This window comes from Solanum verrucosum, unplaced genomic scaffold (genome assembly GCF_900185275.1).
Source record: "Solanum verrucosum unplaced genomic scaffold, falcon-dt-bn FXZP01000290.1, whole genome shotgun sequence".
In the NCBI taxonomy this organism is placed as follows: domain Eukaryota; kingdom Viridiplantae; phylum Streptophyta; class Magnoliopsida; order Solanales; family Solanaceae; genus Solanum; species Solanum verrucosum.
This window is the reverse complement of record NW_026019929.1, coordinates 695,672-714,964: the sequence shown is the minus strand read 5'-3', so window position 1 is coordinate 714,964 and position 19,293 is coordinate 695,672. Positions and strand designations below refer to the sequence as shown.

The 19,293-nt window shown below is 31.8% G+C and overlaps 1 protein-coding gene across 1 annotated transcript; it reads left to right on the top strand.

Moving 5' to 3' along the window:
* Window positions 1–3,109: 3,109 nt before the first annotated feature.
* On the top strand, window positions 3,110–3,679 carry LOC125827926 (protein ASYMMETRIC LEAVES 2-like). Its single transcript, XM_049507260.1, has one exon. The coding sequence runs from the start codon at window positions 3,113–3,115 to the stop codon at window positions 3,677–3,679; it is 567 nt and encodes a 188-aa protein (XP_049363217.1). The 5' UTR covers window positions 3,110–3,112.
* Window positions 3,680–19,293: the final 15,614 nt, after the last annotated feature.

Here is a 19,293-nt window from a genome sequence, read left to right as displayed (position 1 = left end):
AAAAAACTGATAATGTAGGAAAAAGAGAAAAAAATGATTATTTTTCAAAATGGATGAAAAAGTTTGATTTTTAAAGTAAAATTTGAAGGAATAAATAATTGGCATAATACATAAATATGCCTTTATATTTGACTTCAATTTATATTTATGCTCTCCAATTTTGAGTGCGCACAAGTAGATATTTAAACTTGTATAATGTTGAATAAATAAATACATACGTCCTACGTGATATTCTACATGACAATTTGTGTCCTATATGTGTTATGCCACGTAGAATCTATGTGTCTACTTGTTCAACTTTATATAAGTGTAAGTGTCTACTTATGCACATTGAAAAAGAAAGGATATAAATATGAATGGATCAAATTAAAAGACAAACTTATGATGTATTATGGCTAAATAATTTATGCCATTTAGTTATACTAGAAAACAAAAGGAGAGATGTAGAAGGTAGGGATGTGTGGGGTGGGGGACAGGAAGTTGAATGAGTAACAAATGGAATAATTAGGAAAGGTCACATCAATGTCACGAGACAAGTTTAATTCCCTCAACCTCCCACTTTCTTCTATCAGAAAATCCTCAAATGCTCCCTTCCCATATATATGACATGAAATGAATACACAAATATTAAACAACTCTCTGACTTTGCTTTTATTACACTCTCTTCTTTCTCTTTCGGCCCGCCTCCGAAGCCTCTTCTCTTGGGCGACTTCACTTTCCTACTCTTCTCCCCTCTTGGATCATATTTTTTTAAAAAAGAAACAAACTATTAACGGAAATAAACATAAATATTCATAAAGAATAATAAATTTTTTTTTATCAATATTTGTTAATTATCATTAGATATAATATAGATAGGCTTTAGGGATATTTATAAAGAGTGTTAAGTGTCGCTAAAAATACATGCATAACAATAATTAAGATATTGTCATTAATTAATTGTCGCTATAGATCCTTTTTGGTGCTGGACTCGTGGATACACTACTCATGGATCATTTGTTTTGCAAATAAACCGTGGAGCTTTATATCGACATTAATATAATATGGAGAGAATTAAAATACTAATATATAATACTTGTTTGGTTTAAACTAATTGATAAAAAAAAAAATTGGATAATCTTTTATTTGTAATATTTACCTTAATCTTCTTAAAGGACTTTAGAAGAAGAGCATTGTAGTCATTCAATTGTTTTATCCAGGAGATTTTTAATACTTAAATAAAAATTCAACAAAACAAAGAGATTAAATAGTTTCACATATATTATTATATACCTATTATTTCATGAGCTAAACAATCTCAAGCAGTGTAAGGAATTTCGACACTATCATGTATTATGTGTGATTGTGTACGTTCCACTGTATTTTACTACTTGTAAAGTCAAAACAATTCTTCTTTAATTACTATTCATTTAAATTATTACTCCTTTGGTTCTAATTTATGTGAATTAATTTGATTTGACATATAGTTTAAAAAATAAAGAAAGATTTTAAAACTTATGATTTAAAATAAGTCATAAATATTTGTGTGTTTAAGTATAAAACAAAATATTATTTAAAGTTAAACTATGTACTAAATATAAAAATATATAATTCTTTTTAATAAGTCAAATAAATTTAGACATAAAAAATATCAATTATATTTTGAAAAAGATAAAATGAGAGTTGATAATAAGAACAGATTGTCTTGTTGGTGGGGATATAATTGAAAAGGAAGGGAAAAAAACATTAGAATATAAAAGTTAAGAGTGTTAGAAAGGAAAATGCCAAATTAGAACAGTAAAGTTCCTTTTGTTGTGTTTGGCATATATTATTGTCACCATCTTTATATGCTTGTCCCCTGCCCCTTGTTACTACAAACATTCACCTTCTTTAATTTTCCCCTTAAAAACGGAAGCTTAAATATTGCCATTTTATTCGTTTCCAAAGCACACACCCTTGTGCATGATTCATTATTAACTCCTTTCTTTCTACCACCATATATATGAAATCTCAAAAGAAAAGGCTGAAAAGATAGCTGTCACTCCACGAGATCCAAAGCTTGACTTTCACCTCTCCATCACAAAAATCGAGCCATATGCACTGAAACTGGGAAAAAAAAACGTACGTTTTGACCAAAGTGTTCGAGGACATACGACACTGTGGCACGGAAATTAGAATCAGGAGGTACTCAGCTATAACATCTAATTTCCTTTGATCGTAAGTTAGTTTGGAGGGTGGTCATCCATGTAGATGACTAGGAATTGATCCTTCTAATGCCTTTTGAGTCGAGCCTGTTGCATATGACTCACCTAGTGTGATTTGCAGTGGGTTATCCTTGGATTCTAGATTGTGAGAAGTTAGCTAATAATAATAATAATAATGATATATTAAGCTCTTACTTCCACACTTTCACGGGATCCAATCCACATCGAATCCTTAGTACTCATTAATTACTGTTAGTATATTATATATAATTTTTCATTCTTAATTAAACCTTGTTTTATCCTCAACTTATATATGGGGGAAAATTGCTTTTATTTTAAAGTTAACAGTAATCAATCCTGATTTTTGTTATATCTGCGCTGCTTCTTTCTTTCTTCAATATCCACCTTCTTTTTTTTTCAGTACTAGAAGGTTTTTCAATTTGTAGGTGTCTTATTATTGGAGCTGAGGTGCCATAGAGCTAATTGCTCTCTCCTTTGGATTGTGAAAGGTTATTTTCCTTCTTAGTAGGTGTAATGAACATCGATCTCTTTTAGAAAAAAAAAGTGTTATCTTAGATATGAAAAAATGCACTAGTCCTTCAAGTTGTACAAGATTCATATGGCAAGCTGGAATTTCCGAGAAAATAAATAAATATATAGGGAGTACTAACAATTAGAGTTTGAATCGGAAAGGAAAACTTTTTACTCTATTGATGCTATATTTTGCGGATTATTGTCAATCTATTATTGATCAGGTTAATTACGATGTTAAAAGTTGATATGGAATTAGTGGATAGAATTATAATCATACAAAAATCCCAAATATTAGCTAGGTAGCCTTATTTATGTAGTGATGCAGAGTTCATTATTAAAGGACCGTAGCTGTTATTTGCAGGTATTAAAGAGAGAGAATTCGTAGTTAGTAGTGAATGGCTTCATCTTCATTATCATCCTACTCACCATGTGCAGCATGTAAATTCCTTCGTCGTAAATGCCAACCAGAATGTGTATTTGCACCTTACTTCCCTCCTGATCAGCCCCAGAAATTTGCAAATGTTCACAAAATATTTGGAGCCAGCAATGTGACAAAGTTACTAAATGAGTTGCAGCCTCACCAAAGGGAAGACGCTGTCAACTCTCTTGCTTATGAGGCAGACATGCGCCTCCGAGATCCAGTCTATGGTTGCGTTGGTGTCATCTCTCTTCTCCAACACCAGCTCCGACAGCTTCAGCTAGACCTTAGCTGTGCAAAGTCCGAACTGTCAAAGTATCAAAATGTAGGAGGCATTGCTAGTACCACTAGTCATTTGGGATTCAATTTGATAGGAGGAGGAGGTGGTGGTGGGAGAGATCATAACCAACTCTTGTATCACCATCAGTTTTTTCCTAGAGATCAGCAGCAACAACAGCAGCAGCAGCAGCAACAAAATATAATCCGCGGACTTGATGGAGGAAGTAACAATTTTGATACAACTAGAGGTGGATTTAAAATTTAATTTTGATTGTTTCAACTCATGATTCAATTCCCTGCATAAAATTATGATTTTAATATTTATCAAAATTGTAGTAATTAATTTTTCAACTAGCAGCCCCTTTTATAGGGCAGCATACAACATGATGAAGATCAACATTTCTAAATAATAGAATATGTAATCACAGGCACTATCATCAGTATAATTATCTCAAGTATCTTATTAGACCAATAATACATGCATTTACTCGATCTAGAGTTCTTCATCCATTGCTGCTTTCACCCACCTGCAGCTGGATAAAAATTGGAGTACAAACATGGAATTGCACAAAACAAAAATCGTAACTGGGCGATTCGAATTACAATAAATATTTCTCCCCTCTTTTTCATTTATTTGTATGGTTTTGATTTAATACAAAAATTTTAAAAGTAAAACTTTTAAATTTTGCGATCTCAAATTATTACGTGTATAATCTGATACTAAGAAGAGAGTAAACAATTATTTGAGGGCAAAAGGAGTATTCCTTATTAGTGAGGGTTCAATTCTCCACATTGTAATCTCTTCCCCATTTCCTCTACCCCAAATAACCCTTAAGGGTATGTGATGAAAATAATTATCAGTTTAAATTAGTTGGATCTCTCTTTCAATAATTCTATATAAAACTCTTCTCTTTAGTTTATCATAAAAAATAATGTTACATTTGTATTTGAGAGCTTTTTTTTTACTTTGATTAAAATGCTTTACAATTATAGAAACTCTTAGAGCAGTAGTGACGGAGTCAGAATTAAATTAAACAAGTGTTTTTTTAGTTTTTGTACATATATGAATTTTGAATAACCTTTGATCCTTAAAAGAATTAGAGGTTAAAATCTCATATATGGCAATTTTGTATTTGTTTTTGAATTTACTTGTCAAAATTCATGCTTGTATAATCCTGAATAAAGCAAAGATAGGTGATGCCCCTAACTTAAGGGATTATACAGAGAATTAGAGATTTGATGGGTTGGATTCTCTCTCTGCCCCCCTTTTTATGTCTTCCATATGTGTTGAGAAGGAGTTGTTGAACACATTAACTAGTGAAGGACAATATATTGAACAATCAAAAATATAAAACCAGACACCTTTTAAATGCACAAGTATTTAAGGAGGCCATTCAATTTATTTGCTTTATTTTTTTAAATACATATTGTCTTTTCCTATTTTGACACAATATTAAAAGACATTTTAGTACATTAATTCAATATAATTTTATTTTAAGACCACAACATTCAAAAGTTTTTCCATTTTCTTTAATTTCATATGAAATCAAAATCAATCAAACAATTTAAAATGGATGAATATAAGCTTGCATTTGGACATACGATATGAAGTCATGAAATCTAATTAGGAGAATCTTAGTAATTTAGTTGGTTGGTTACCTAAACTCCCACCTTGTTTGTGAAGGTTTGATTCCCTACATTGTAATCCCCTTCCCCCACCCCCCAATTTTTTAAAAAGAAAATAAAAAGAAAAAATAATTTCAAATCATAATTTGAATATGCCAAGTGGAATCCTGACCTTAAACAAACCTCAAATTCTCTATAAAGTATGATTTGGAATTTCAAATCGTGATTTAAATATGTTTTAAAGGTAAAACTTGACTCATAAACTTATGTTTTGTAATTAAAAGAAAGATCCATCATTTTAAATTTTGTAAAAATAGACTCTTGTTTGGTGTAAAAAGATTATTCATACCATGTGAAATGATTATACTAAATAATAACGAATTCTACCATCATTGACTAGTGAGTATATATAAAATTATCTATATTTGAAAGTTAATAATAGCATTCATTTCTTTGAAAAGCCACATGAAAATATGTGCTTATCAATGCGACATTCAGGATATTTAGATATCTTATGAAATATGATGATTTGCTTATTGTATAAATATTATGAAACTATAATACTTAATATTCATAATTTATAAAATTTTCATGTTTATGAAGAAAATAAGTATGCTTTAAATTACATATCAAAATAAAACTTAAACTCCATATCATTTTGGATTCATATTATAATTACTCATCACATATCTAAATGGGACCTTAGAATTAGGGTTTTGATTTTTGGAAAACAAAAGAAGAAAAGAACAAAAGATAGTCACAGTGATGATGTGTAGTACTAGTTTTGGTGCAAATTGCATAGCAATGATGGTATTTTACCCTTTTTGAAATGTAAATGTTGGCAGTACAGTGCAGATAGGTCTCTTTTTTCTCTCACAGTTCTCTCATACTCTCTACGTACCACTTCAAACAGCTGCACGCGTTTGTCCTCATTGTTTTACTATCAACAATTGATACAACACAATAAATTATTGAGAACTGTGATGGGATCAATAGACAACTTATTTTTTCCTCTTAAAAGTAAGTTTGACACGTTGATTATTGGATCGAAATGATTAGATGTCGTGTGAATCATAAAAAGACTTATAATATATTAACCAGATTTAATCAATTGACTTATGTATGATTCATAGAAAAAGAACAATTATTGAGAGAATAATCTTTCGCTAAACAAAACTTAATTTGAGGATTACATTGTAATGAGTGATTTTTTAAAAAATAAAAAAGGGCCAAAATGGCAAGCTATATGTAGTTGATGAGGAAATTTTAATAATCACTATCATTTGACATGATTAGAGATTTATAACAATAATTTTGATATTTATCATTCATAGCTACTATTTAAGAATTTAAGCAAGAAAAAAATAATCTCTCACACCTCTCTCCTCAATATCATTCGCCTCTCTGCTTGTCTCTCTTTCTTTCTTTTCCTCTCTCGCTTGCCTCTTTTCTTTCTCTCGCCCCTCACTCTCATAGCATGTGTAAGAATGCTCGATTTTGAAAAACATGATCGAATGAATAGCACTAGATTGAAGTCATTTTAATAGCGATTATTAGTTATAGTTGTTGAAGTCTTGCCTTTTACACAAATATAGTAACTTTTCCTCAATAATATTATGTATAGTGACCATTTGTACAATGCACACGATGAAGACCAAACTCTATGGTATCTTTTAAACTGTTGAGTTATTGTTTCTTTCCTTTTGGCGACAACAATTCTATGGGGACATTTAAGACTAGAACAGAAACAAAGGGGCTCCATTACCAAAGTATCTGGACCTACTCTACTGGCCAACTTAACAACTTGTCACACTATATATTTCAAAGTCCGAGACATAATACATAAATATATTTTTTAACTTGATCTTATTTATATTGGAAAAGGGCCTAAAATGTCCTTCAACTATTTGAATTGGTATAGAACTACCATTCATCCACCTTTCGGCCAACAAATACCCCTGACGTCAACCTTTTGGTTCAGAAATATCCTCGCTATTAACTGTCTCACTCATATTTGCCCTCATTTTTATCAGCTCCCCTCAAGTTAATTAAATAATTAAATATTTATTTATTATGTTGTCTCGATCTAATATGATTGGTCCAAATTTAAACTCTTCTCAAATAAATAATAAAAACCACATATAATTCATATTTTGACACGATACACGTGAAATAATATTCAAAAACTTTATTTATTTCATGATATATTTCCATTAGCCTATTTTAAATCAATACCCAATTTATTATAACCGAACTCATAACTTGGGATCCATCTAAAATGTGAATATGAATGTTCATATAAAATTATTATTATTTATTGATATAATTTTTTTTAATAATTATTCAATTGTCCTGTTCTTTTCCTCTTTTTTTTTTTTTTGTCTCTTGTTCTTAATTAGGATATCAGAGACTCAAACTTGAAAAGAACTTACATGTTCATATTCTTTTAATATATACTATTACCATGGTGGGGTAGGGTGAGGAGAGGAGAAAATATTATTTTTATTCGTTTATTATGAATTTTGAGTACACACAAAAGAAAAAATGATATTAAATTATCTTCTATCGAACCAATTATTTCTATACGAATGTCCTCGTTAATTCATGAAAAAAAGTAGAAGAGAGAGGAAGTAAAGCGGGGGGGGGGGGGGGGGTGATTTTACTATGGAACCCAAAATTAGGTCAATCATGTGAGCTCATATATTCAGTAATTTCAAATTATTTTAACGGATAAGGGCCTAAAATACCCTTAAACTATGAGATTTAGTATAATATTGCTCTCTCATCCACCTTTTAAGTGTGGGTCGTAGAAATATGGTATTTTTGAGCCAAAAGATTGACGTCAAGGGTATTTGGGGGCCGAAAGGTAGACGAAAGGTAATTTTGTACCAATTCAAATAGTTGAGGGACATTTTAATTTAGATCCTTCTCCGTTTTAATAATTATGTCCTCTAATATTGAGTGTGCATAAGTAGACACTTAAACTTATATAAAGTTTAACAAATAGACACACACGTTCTACATGACATCCTACATGACAATTTATGTCCAATGTGATGTCCTACATGTGTTATGTCATGTAGGGCTCGTGTGTCGACTTGTTCAACTTTATACAAGTTTAAGTTATTGTCTATTTGTGCAAGCTGGACTGTTGGACGGCATAACATGTGAAAAAATGTCAAGTTAAATAACACATTTATGTATTATGTCTATCCCAATGTTACTAAGCAGAAGATATCAAAATTAAAGCCATATTAATTTGAAGATTAATTCGATAAGTTTATGATGAAGCTTTATTGGTTAAACCTCAATTAAGAGGTTTTGCTGTAAATTTGGTGATCTACTCAAATAATTCATACGGTCCGTATTATCTGCTGTCTAATATTATTTTTGCACATCTTTTATTTCTGTAAGATATGTGAAAGTCTTAATAATAGGAATATTAGCGTGAAATACACCTATCTTCCTTTTTAAATATCAATCTTAATTAATGTTGGAAGTCTTACCAAAAGTATTTGATTACGAATACTTATAAGAAGTTCTCATAGCTTGAGGCGTGTCAAAGACATCATTTTTTAGAATATTTCACCCGATATAGATATATTCCTTAGAATTCAACAAACTCTTCTATTATAAAATTACTAGGAACCAATATCTAACAAAAAATTATTTAAAAGAAAATCCAACACAAAAAAATTGAAGAAAAAGAATTTTATTTCTTACTTTTAATTCTTTGATCTTCTCTCTTATTCAAAGTGGAAACACATCGAGAATATATACAAGTGAATCACTCCAAAAAGAATAGAAAACGAATGTTCTCAAAGTATGGTTCAACCGCTATTGAATATCCCATAAATATGATGATTTCAAAGGGAAATAAAGAATTGTCATGATGAGTAATAATAACTCATTAAAAGTAATAAAGAATGAATAAAGAAGTTGTTACTATTCATAGTAACTTTTGGATATACTCATTCCGTTCCCTTTTAGTTGTCATAGTTTCCTTTTTTAGAGTCAAATGATAAGACCTTTGATTAACATTTTATAATGTATTTTTAATCATATTGATATGCAAAAAATTGCAACTTATAGTACTTTTCATATAGTTTTTGAATATCGAAATTTTTAGTTTACAATATCAAATTAATGTAATCTAATTTAACTTTGAAAATTAGTCAAATTAACTTTCAAAAAGCGCAACATGACAACTTAAAGGGAACGAAGAGAGTATTGTAATTAATACAATAAAGAATCATTAACAGATATTAAGGAATGAACTTTTTTTTTTTTTTAGCAATTCCGCTAGGCAATGTGTGCCTAGGGCTAGTTTTATTAATAAAGAGAAAAGAATCTCAATGAGAAAAGTACAAGCAAGGGGGGCTAGGCCTTACCTTACTAATCTTAATGAGGTAACAAACCTCTACTAATTAACAAGCATGAAGAAAATAAGAGCTGGAGAAAACTAGATATTCTATGATCATCATAGAGTTTATAATACACTCTATGATGATACCACAAATGAGTATGCTTAAGTAATGCAAAAATACAAAATCTAAGAATAAAGTTGAGTTATCAACCTCAAACTTCATTTTATATATGTAAAAAATAAAAGAGATGGATTACCCGTGTAAAGTAACCTGAAATATTTCACTCTTCTCTTCTTCGTCAAATATGTCCAACAAAACTTGATAGTTCTTCACTTCTTTTTGGATTTACCGGATCATGTTGTTGTTGAAATTGTCATATGATTTTGACGCATTGGTAGGTGCCTTGGAATAAATTCATCAATCACCTTACTATCCCAACTATGTTGCCTTTCATGTGTCTTCTTTTTGTTTTTGTTGCTTCCACTTCTTTGTTGCCTAGGCGAGAGATCTCCATCTTTGGCTACCTTATCAAATAATATGTCTAGCATCTCATCATCATCATCATCATCATCATCAAACTTTTCACTGCCCAAGTCACTATCATAAGTTGTAGTTGGACTAAGTCTTGAAACTCCAGCTTCTGGCTCATGGCTCTTTTCCAATACCTTGGTGGTAATGGTTAAGATCTTTTTGGAGTTATCAATTTGTCACAGTCATAAATGGATTTGCCTTACTTGAAGGCACAAATATGGGTGCTTCATGAGGACTTAACTTACTCCTTGCAGGTGCAGAAATATGTTCTTCTTCCTCAACCAAATCTGTCCATCTAGAATCACTTGTTTCCTTCCCCAAACTCTTGTCATTTGTTTTGGAGATTGACTGTTGTCCAAATATTTGCTCTCTGATAACGTTCAAATATACTTCTTGAAAAGAAATATAAACGATCGTATGCAATATATTTACCCAACTATGAGTCGGGGTCGATCCCACAGAGAATATGGAAGAATATTGTCAATAGTAAATATTTAACTCGATAGTCGTTATAAAAATGGGGGATTTAAATTGAAATAAAATAAACAAACAATAAAAAGATAGCTTTGAACTAAGTATTTATTTATATTCAGATTATTAAAAGTAACTAGGAATGTGTTCCCCATAAGCTCATAACACCGTAATCCTAATAATAGTAATCATTTTCTAGTGTATTACATGCAAAGTGATAAGTTAGGTATCTCTAAATCCTTGGTCCGGCATCTAGAGAATTTCACCCCGCACCTTGGTCCGGCTACGTGTGTATAATTTACTAACCCTTACCTTTACCTCATATTAGACATCATAATCGATGTTTGGCTTAGTTATTACTTCGCACCAATCGACACTAGCCTATTAGATAGTATCACACTAAATCTATGTTGATAATTCTTTTCTTGTTAATTACCTCCTTGGTCCGGCAAGTAGTAACAAGGCGAGTTCTAACGTTGGCCACCGTTAAAAAGACTTCTAAACGAAAGAATTATCAATGCATGCAAAATACTAGTCAAGAATTGCTTATTTACTATTCATACTTTGTTAATCGCTCATGGTTCCCACAACCCTAGTTATGAAAGTTAGTTACTCATTATCTCAAAAACACAATCAAAATTTATAAAAATAAATATGCTTGTATTAATCATAAAAAGTTAAGAACAATAGCTAAACTATCTTTTATTAATCACGAATACAAATAAATAATAAAGGAGAAGAAAGAATAAACCACAATTCTCCGGCCTCCACGGCGGCTCTTCCAAAGTTCCTAAGCTAGAAGAAAATTTATATTGTGTCTTGTATCTTGGTTCTTGGCTCCCTTTTCTCCTCAAATAATTATTTTTATGCACTATTTATAGATGTAGGAATCCTAAATAAAACAATTAAGTTCAAGACAAATTAGGAAAACAAAACCCAATTAAATTGGGTTGTCCATCTCTTTTTTTTCCGCGTTGTTGGAAGTGTACGCCGCTTCAAAATTGTGACAGCTTCAATACTTGGCACGTGTACAACAAACATAACAATTAAAATTCATCAATTTGCAGCCGCCGTTTCCTTATATATATAAATATATTATTTTATTCAATTTAATCCATTAAACTGTCTGCTTGATTTCCTTCTTGAACCTTCCATCTTTAATTTGTTTAAGCTTCAAACTTCTCCAATTTTCCACCAATTTAATCCTACAAATAAAATACCCAATTTAGCATAATCCATCAAATTAATGCTCAAAAAGGACAAATATAAATAATAAATGTGATGAAATAATGATTAAAAATATGTATTTTTAGCCTCACATCACTCTCCAAGTGACTCCAATGATGGAGAATTAGGAACATCATGATTCGAGGTGTTGATTGTTGCCATAGGTGGTTTGACCATTGGAATTTCTTTATTCAACATTGTGGCATGTGACTTCTTGATTATTTTAGTAGTTTCTGGATTAGAATCTTGAAGAATTGGAGTGGACAATGCATGGAGCTCTTGATCGGAATTGATCACTAAGGCATCAAAGGTGTTAGAGCACACAACCTTCCTTGATACTTTATCTTCACAATTCACCGTTTGCTCCTTGTGTGTTGGGTTACTGCAATCTAATTGTTGTAGTTTGGTGTTACCTCGAGAAAACGTTTTGCTTGGTACTTCAGTCCAGCATCCCTTATCATTGTCCTTCAAAGTGAAGTCATGATCACATGTATCACCAGATTCAAAAATTCGATCCAAATTCTCTTTACACTGTTGCACCTTATTAGCCTGGCCAGAATCTTGAATTGTGGCCAAACTAGAATCTTTCCCACATAAAACACCAGCAGTAGATAGTTTAGGATTCGAAACTAGATCATACTCCAAATTAATCACAGGAACCACCGAATCACTAGTAGCACCATCCTTTGCACCCAAAACCAAAGTCTGCGAGATCGTAGCTAAGGGGCAATTTAGTGTAACTGTATTATATTAAGAGTATCATCTTGAACACAAGTATCTATAACTCGATCTCCATTATTTTTAATGGCTTCCACACCATTGCTATTTCATTATTATTTGCATCTTCAACTCGAGTATTATCTTCAATACTTTGATCTATGTTTGCTAGTCCCCTCTTCTCATTTAAAATTTGTCGCAAATCACCTTGAAATTTCTCACCATTGAATTGTTCATCTCCAACCACTTCATTATCGTTGCGATTGTTATCTTGATTCTTTTTCAAAATCAATCGACAACCGTTTTCATCGTGACCTTGATGCTTACAATGGTTACAATATAAAGGTAAATTATCATAAACAAATTCCTGAAAAACCTCTTGAATCTTACCGGTCTCCTCGTCCAAATATTGGAGACGCATCCTCTTAGGCAGCTTGTCCATAAGATCGAATATCACCTTCACCCTAGCAGTGCTAGGCCTTGTCTTGTTTTGTGTTGCCTTGTCGATAGTTATTGGCCTTCCAACCGCTGATGCCATCGACAACAAGGATCTCTTGGTAAATAAATCTAGTGATAATCGAGGCAACGAAATCCACACCGTGGCCATTGAAGTTTCTTCTCTTGAATTGAAATCTATTATCCAAGAAAATACCCTATAAATATGTTGTTGTCCATGGAAAGGCAAAAAGCTTATCGATTTTGATAAAGGAACCACATAATCTTCATATTGATTTATCCTTAGTAGAATATGTCTACGAGCAAGTAAACCAACTAAACAGTTTCCTTTGATGCCCAAGTGTTTAGGTAAAACTGTTCGCAAATCCTTCACTTCTAGTGTATCGGATGAGAACTTAATAATTACAGCTTGATGTAATCCTTCTTTCTGTGCGAAAACCTGTCGTTCTCCCTTTGTGAATTGAATCGTAGGCTCTCCATGTACATAATGAATCTGTTTCAATTGGAGTTTTTTCAAATTTTGGGTAGCTTGATTTGTGGATAATCGAGTAGCAAATGATGTTTGTTGATTAGGATTAGCGTTTGTCTCTCCCACAACTAGAGGCCGGGGCGCAGACATGGCTGCTGCTAGGGTTTAGGGTCCGCTGCTCTTGTAGCTCCTTTGTCCTTGTTTCTTTTCGATCTTTCATCCGTAAACCTTAGATAATAATATGAGTACTTTTTTTTTTTGAGATACTAGAATCATTTTTTCAATAATCTTCTACATATCCCAAAAAGAATATTGTGGAATTCAATGAAATAAGAAATTTTGGGGGATTTTCACAAATGAGTGTAATGAATCAAATTTGGTGTCCGTAGATTGTGAACTAGACCTAGATAAAATAAGATATAACTTACAAAACAATTGGTGAAGTTTAGAACTTCTATAAACCAAGAATTCTTATCTAAGCTCATGGTCTTATTTTATCACATCATACTCACAAAATCTTTGTCATTATCATGAATTTGCGCTAAGAGGCCACACTTGTGTCCAGATATTCATGAATGCTCTAGAATTTTTTCACATTTTCATAGGAATGGCACCACTCCACACTCATATAGGTCTAATCATCAAGTGTATTTTGTAGAGAAATACACCACCTATAAAGAATATGATTTAGTTTCAGAGTACAATTCAACTTCACTTTGTCATACAACATTGTACTATATTCACATATCATAGGAGGGACATAAATTCATAATGCTTACTTATCAACTAACAACTTGTTAGTACCCATATGAAGCTAATTCATGGGATCTCTAATCGCATAGGTTGGATTATTATCATTGTTAATCTTCTCAAATTGACAAAAGTCTCACTCCCCTTAATGTTTCTTTTTTAGTATGTGAATTAATCAATTTTTCTTTGACTACACATAATTTACATAAATACTTTAATATCATAGCAGTTGTTTTTATCACATCTCAACACATGTATCTAATTTTGCATGTCATTGAAAAAAATATTTTTTCACAACAACTATATCATTGTTTGGCAACCACAATATATAAACACAAAAGATGTTGGTTTTATTTCTATTGAAATATTCACTAAGACGACATATCTTAACCACTTAACCTCATCACAAACCAACTTTAAAACAACAAGCTTTATTTAGCTTATTTTCAAGTTATGAAACTTCCTTTATGGATAAACACATAACCAATAGTGAATTTTGAAATCCACTTTATATCACTCTACCCCTCTGGTAAAATAAAATATACAATATATTTGGTATTATACTTGTGGCACCTCTCTTGTATCACCAATGACTTCTTTCCAAAATAATGCATCAAGAAGCAATTTTATTTTTGAAAAAGGATGAATATACCTTCGAACTATCAAAAATGATATACGAATATCCTCTGTTATATATATTATTTGGACAGTAGTGTCTCTACCATCCAAAAAGCGTATCATTTATGTCCTTCACTCTAACAGTTGGACTCGTGACATCATCTTATGCATTTATCCAAAATATTCCCTAAATTTAAACCCACAAAAAAATCCACCTGGAATTAAGAAGATCCACTCAAATAACCCCCTAACCCACCCGTTACTAACATCTAATAATATACCCAAATAAACAAAAGTACCCCAAATTCTCTCTACTCAATCGCGATTGACAAACCCTACCTTGTCGGTGTTCTTCGTCGATTCTTCTTTGTCTATTCTTCTGCGATCTTTGCTTCTACTTACATATCCAACCTTCGATCATAGGTACCACGTCTTCTCTGTCAACTCACATAATCTTCTGTTGTGTATGTTTGATTTTGGTTTATATCATTTATAGTGTCCTTTTTTATGGTGTTGAGTTTTAAATTTCACTGATATCTATAATATTTGTCTAGAATCATTCTTTTGTAGTGATTTTTAGGGTTTTATTCATGTTTTTTTTTTTAAGAAAAGGAATTATTTTTAGAGTTTTACTTGTCATTTTCAAAGATTTGATAGGGGTTTGTGCACTTTTATGTCAAGGAAATGTTCTTTTTGTTTTTTTTCGTATTGTGTTTCAGATTCATTGCTTGTTTATTGTCATATCTCTTTCTATTTTTGTCTACCGTCTACTTTATTTATTAATTTCTTTATCTTCTTGTTTTGTCTATTTGTTTTTCTACTTGTTAGGGTTTCTCATTATTTATTGACATCCTATAAAGTTAGGTAGATCCATAAGAAACAGACAAGCTAATATTATATAGTTGATCTTCTTGGACGGGCCAGCCAGTTGATATTATATAGTTGATGTTCTTCTAGCCACTTCGATTATATAGTTAAGACTTAGCTTATCTTTTAATTAGAAAAATTATAATTAACTCAAATACACTTAATCTTAATGCTTAATTCAGTTACTAAAGTAATGTGAATAATTAACTTTAATACCACTGCCACTGTCTATTTGTTCTTCTGTTTTCCTAATGTGTACTAACTAATTAATCTTATACTTTAAGACTTAACTATTTCACTTAGCTTGTCTTTTAATTAGCATTTTGTAATTAACTCAAATACTTAACACTGTCCATTTTTTCTTCTTTTTCATTAGTACTAACTAACTTGCCTTATGCTTTAAGACTTAACTATTTCACTTAGCTTATCTAGTTAATATGACTTGTTAACTCTATCAAGTTTGACTTATCTTTAACACTTAATCTTAATGCTTAAAAATTAGTAAAATAATGTAAATAATTAACTTTAATAGACTGCCACTGACCTTTTTTCTTCTTCTTTTTTCCTAATGTGAGTACTAACTAACTAACCTTATGCTTTAAGACTTAACTATTTCACTCAGCTTATCTAGTGTAATATAACTTGTTTCCTAGTTTGACTGATCTTTAACATTTAATCTTAATGATTAACAATTAGTAAAGTAATATGAATACTTAAACTTTAATAGATTGTCACTATCCTTTTTTTCATCTTTTTTCCTAATGTTAGTACTAACTAACCTTGTGCTTTAAGCTTAGCTTATCTGTTAATTAGAAGAATCATAATTAACTCAAATATACTTAATTTTAATATTTAACAGTTAGTAAAGTAAAATGAATACTTAACTTTAATAACTTTAATAGACTGCCATTTTTCTTCTTTTTTTCCTAATGTGAGTACTAACTAACTAACCTTATGATTTAAGACTTGACTTAACTATTTCACTTAGCTTATCTAGTGTAATATGAATTGTTAACTCTTCCTAGACTGTTGACTTATATGTAATAGAATGCCACTATTCATTTTATTTTCTTTTATTTTCCTAATGTGCGTACTAACTAACTAACCTTGTGCTTTAAGACTTAGCTTATCTATTAATTGAAAGAATCATAATTAACTCAAATACACTTAATCTTAATGCTTAACAGTTAGTAAAGTAAAGTTAATACTTAACTTTAATACCACTGCCACAGTCTATTTTTTCTTTTTTCCTTCTAATGTGAGTACTAACTAATCTTACATGTCGTTTGGTTGCGTGTATTAGGAAATATAATTCATGCATTAGGTGTGTGTATTAGTAGTACCTTGTTTGATACACTTTTTCATGTCATGTATAACTAATGCAATAATTAGTTATACACTCTATTGTGTATTAAGTTGTGTATTACTAATACCAAGAAATTCTAGGTATTAGTAATATGTAGCATTTTAACACTTGCATTAGATTAAATAATTACAAAACTACCCTTAAAAGCCTTTTCATTTTCTTTGTTGTCATAATTATTTTTATTTTGATTTACTTTTCAATGTCTTTAATTTGTTGGTATCTTAATAGGCTTTATGGCCTCTTAAGTAATTTTTTTTTAAAAATAAATCTAATTTCAATATAATTTAATCAATTTTTTAATTATTGTGACGATAAATTTGATAAATAAAATTCTTTGCCAACTTTTCACAAAAATATTTTGTAACATCCGGCAATGCGAAATAATTGAAGAGGCTTAGAATTGGAAATTTTCATTTTTTGGAAAGAATTTAAAGTTTTGGAAATTTTGGCTAAGTATGGAAAATGTGAAATTTTGGCCAACTTTGAACAGGCACAAATTCTAGCTCAGGATGAGTTAGGTGGAATTCCAGTTATGGTTGCAAAGTTCGTGGAACGACCTTTCCAACGCCACCGAGTTTTCTCGATTCCGAGTTCGTATGAGGGAGTTATGACCTTTGAAAGTTGGGCAGTTGACAAGGAGATCCGTCCGGGAACCATTAAGGGCATTTTAGTCTTTCCCCTAGCCAATTCTTTTAAGCTCATATTGTTGTATTAGGATGATCATTTTTTGTCCCATTTTTTTTGAAAGAGAAAGAGTTAGGGTTCTTGAGATTGAAGAAGAGAAGAAGGAGAAGAAGAAAAAGAGAAGAAAGAGGAGATTTGTCAAGACCATTGTGGATTTTCGTCGAGGGTGATCCCTATCAAGGTATGTGAGTTTTTCGTGTGGGTTGATCCTTTCCCTCACACACACTAAGTTTATTCTATGATTTGAGAAAAGATTGGAACTGTTGTTGGAGTGTCGAAGTTGTTAGTTGTTGTTGATATTGTTGTTGAGGTTGTTGAAGTTAGTGTTCGTTGTGAGACTTGATTGGGTTGTGCATTTAGGTTGAAACCTATTGTAGGTTGAGGGGATTATGATTCTAAGAGCTATGACCCTTTAAAAGTTGATCCACCATCGATTTGCAGAAATTTCTGGGCTGTCGATCCCCATCTACGGGACTGACCTACGAACCGTAGATCGATCTACGGTCCGTACTGGTCAACCGTCAATCGGAACAGAAGTTGGTTTTTGGGGCATCGATCTACGGTCACGACCTACGGTCCGTGGCCTGACCTACGGACCCTAAGTCAGGACCGTAGGTCAACACTTAGTCTTTTTCTTAAATGAATTCTGGGGAAAATCTCTGACGAAATCTATGAACCCGCAGTACGGACCGTAAGTCCATCTACGGTCCGTCGATGGCAACCGTAAGTCCCATCTGTGTCACCAGAAATCTGAAGTCTCAGCCAAGTTTCCCCTCTTCTTTTCTCACTTTCTCATGCATGTTCCAAAGTAATTCACCTATGTTTTATAGTTGTTTTCGACGTTCCAAAGTGCGTCTAAGCGTTCAAGAATCCTTCCATAACATGTGATCGAACACCTTGAATTCATAATTCCGATTCAAGGAAAGATAGTTCCAAGTCAAGTGAAGTTTCAAGTCGAGTAAGAGTCTTAGTTTCAAGCTGAGTCATGAGTTTAAAGTTGAATTCTCTTCAAAAAAAAAAGAGAAAGCTATTAGGGAACTAAGTATTCCCAAAGGAGGTCGTAAATGCTTTTTATATTTGAATAAGAAGGGAATCATGTTTTCTTTCCCCAAAGGAGCCTTTGGGCTAAAGTTTTGAGTAATTATCTCAATCAAAGAAAGAAGTTATTTTAAAAGCATGAGCCAAAGTAATTTTGGGAGTAGTATTGAGCACCGAATTGGGGGACACGAGTTCATATTAACTCAACTCTCCCTAAGAACCATGCGCCAACATGGGACTTGTCGTATCATTCTTTTTAGATGATCACGCAAGATTAGGCTAGTGGATCCACTAAGCAAAAGTAAGGTCCTATATCGATGGCAAGGTATAGGATGGTCCTTTGGCAACGTGAGGTAAAACGTTGTATCATCACTAAGGCTCGTAGTGGTGGTTGTCGGTTAAAGAACCTCCCACAAAAAAAAACGGTTTTATGTTTATAAAAGAAAAGTGGAGTTTGTTGTCATTTTATCCTTAACGATCTAAGTTGTTTACATTCTTTTACAAGCTTTATATGTGTGGCTCGTGTCTTATTGCTTTACTTTGAGTCCAGTTATGTATATGAGTCGTTCAGAGTCAAGGTAAGTGATCTTTTGTTTTCCTTTCAAGCTTAAGTTGTGGTTCAACTTTTCCAGCTCACATATTCGTACATTCCATGTACTGATGCCAGTTGGCCTGCATCGTCTTATGATGCA

Excerpts from the sequence above, each read along its gene's own strand:
- LOC125827926 (XM_049507260.1), top strand. The coding sequence starts at position 3,113 with ATGGCTTCATCTTCATTATCATCCTACTCACCATGTGCAGCATGTAAA.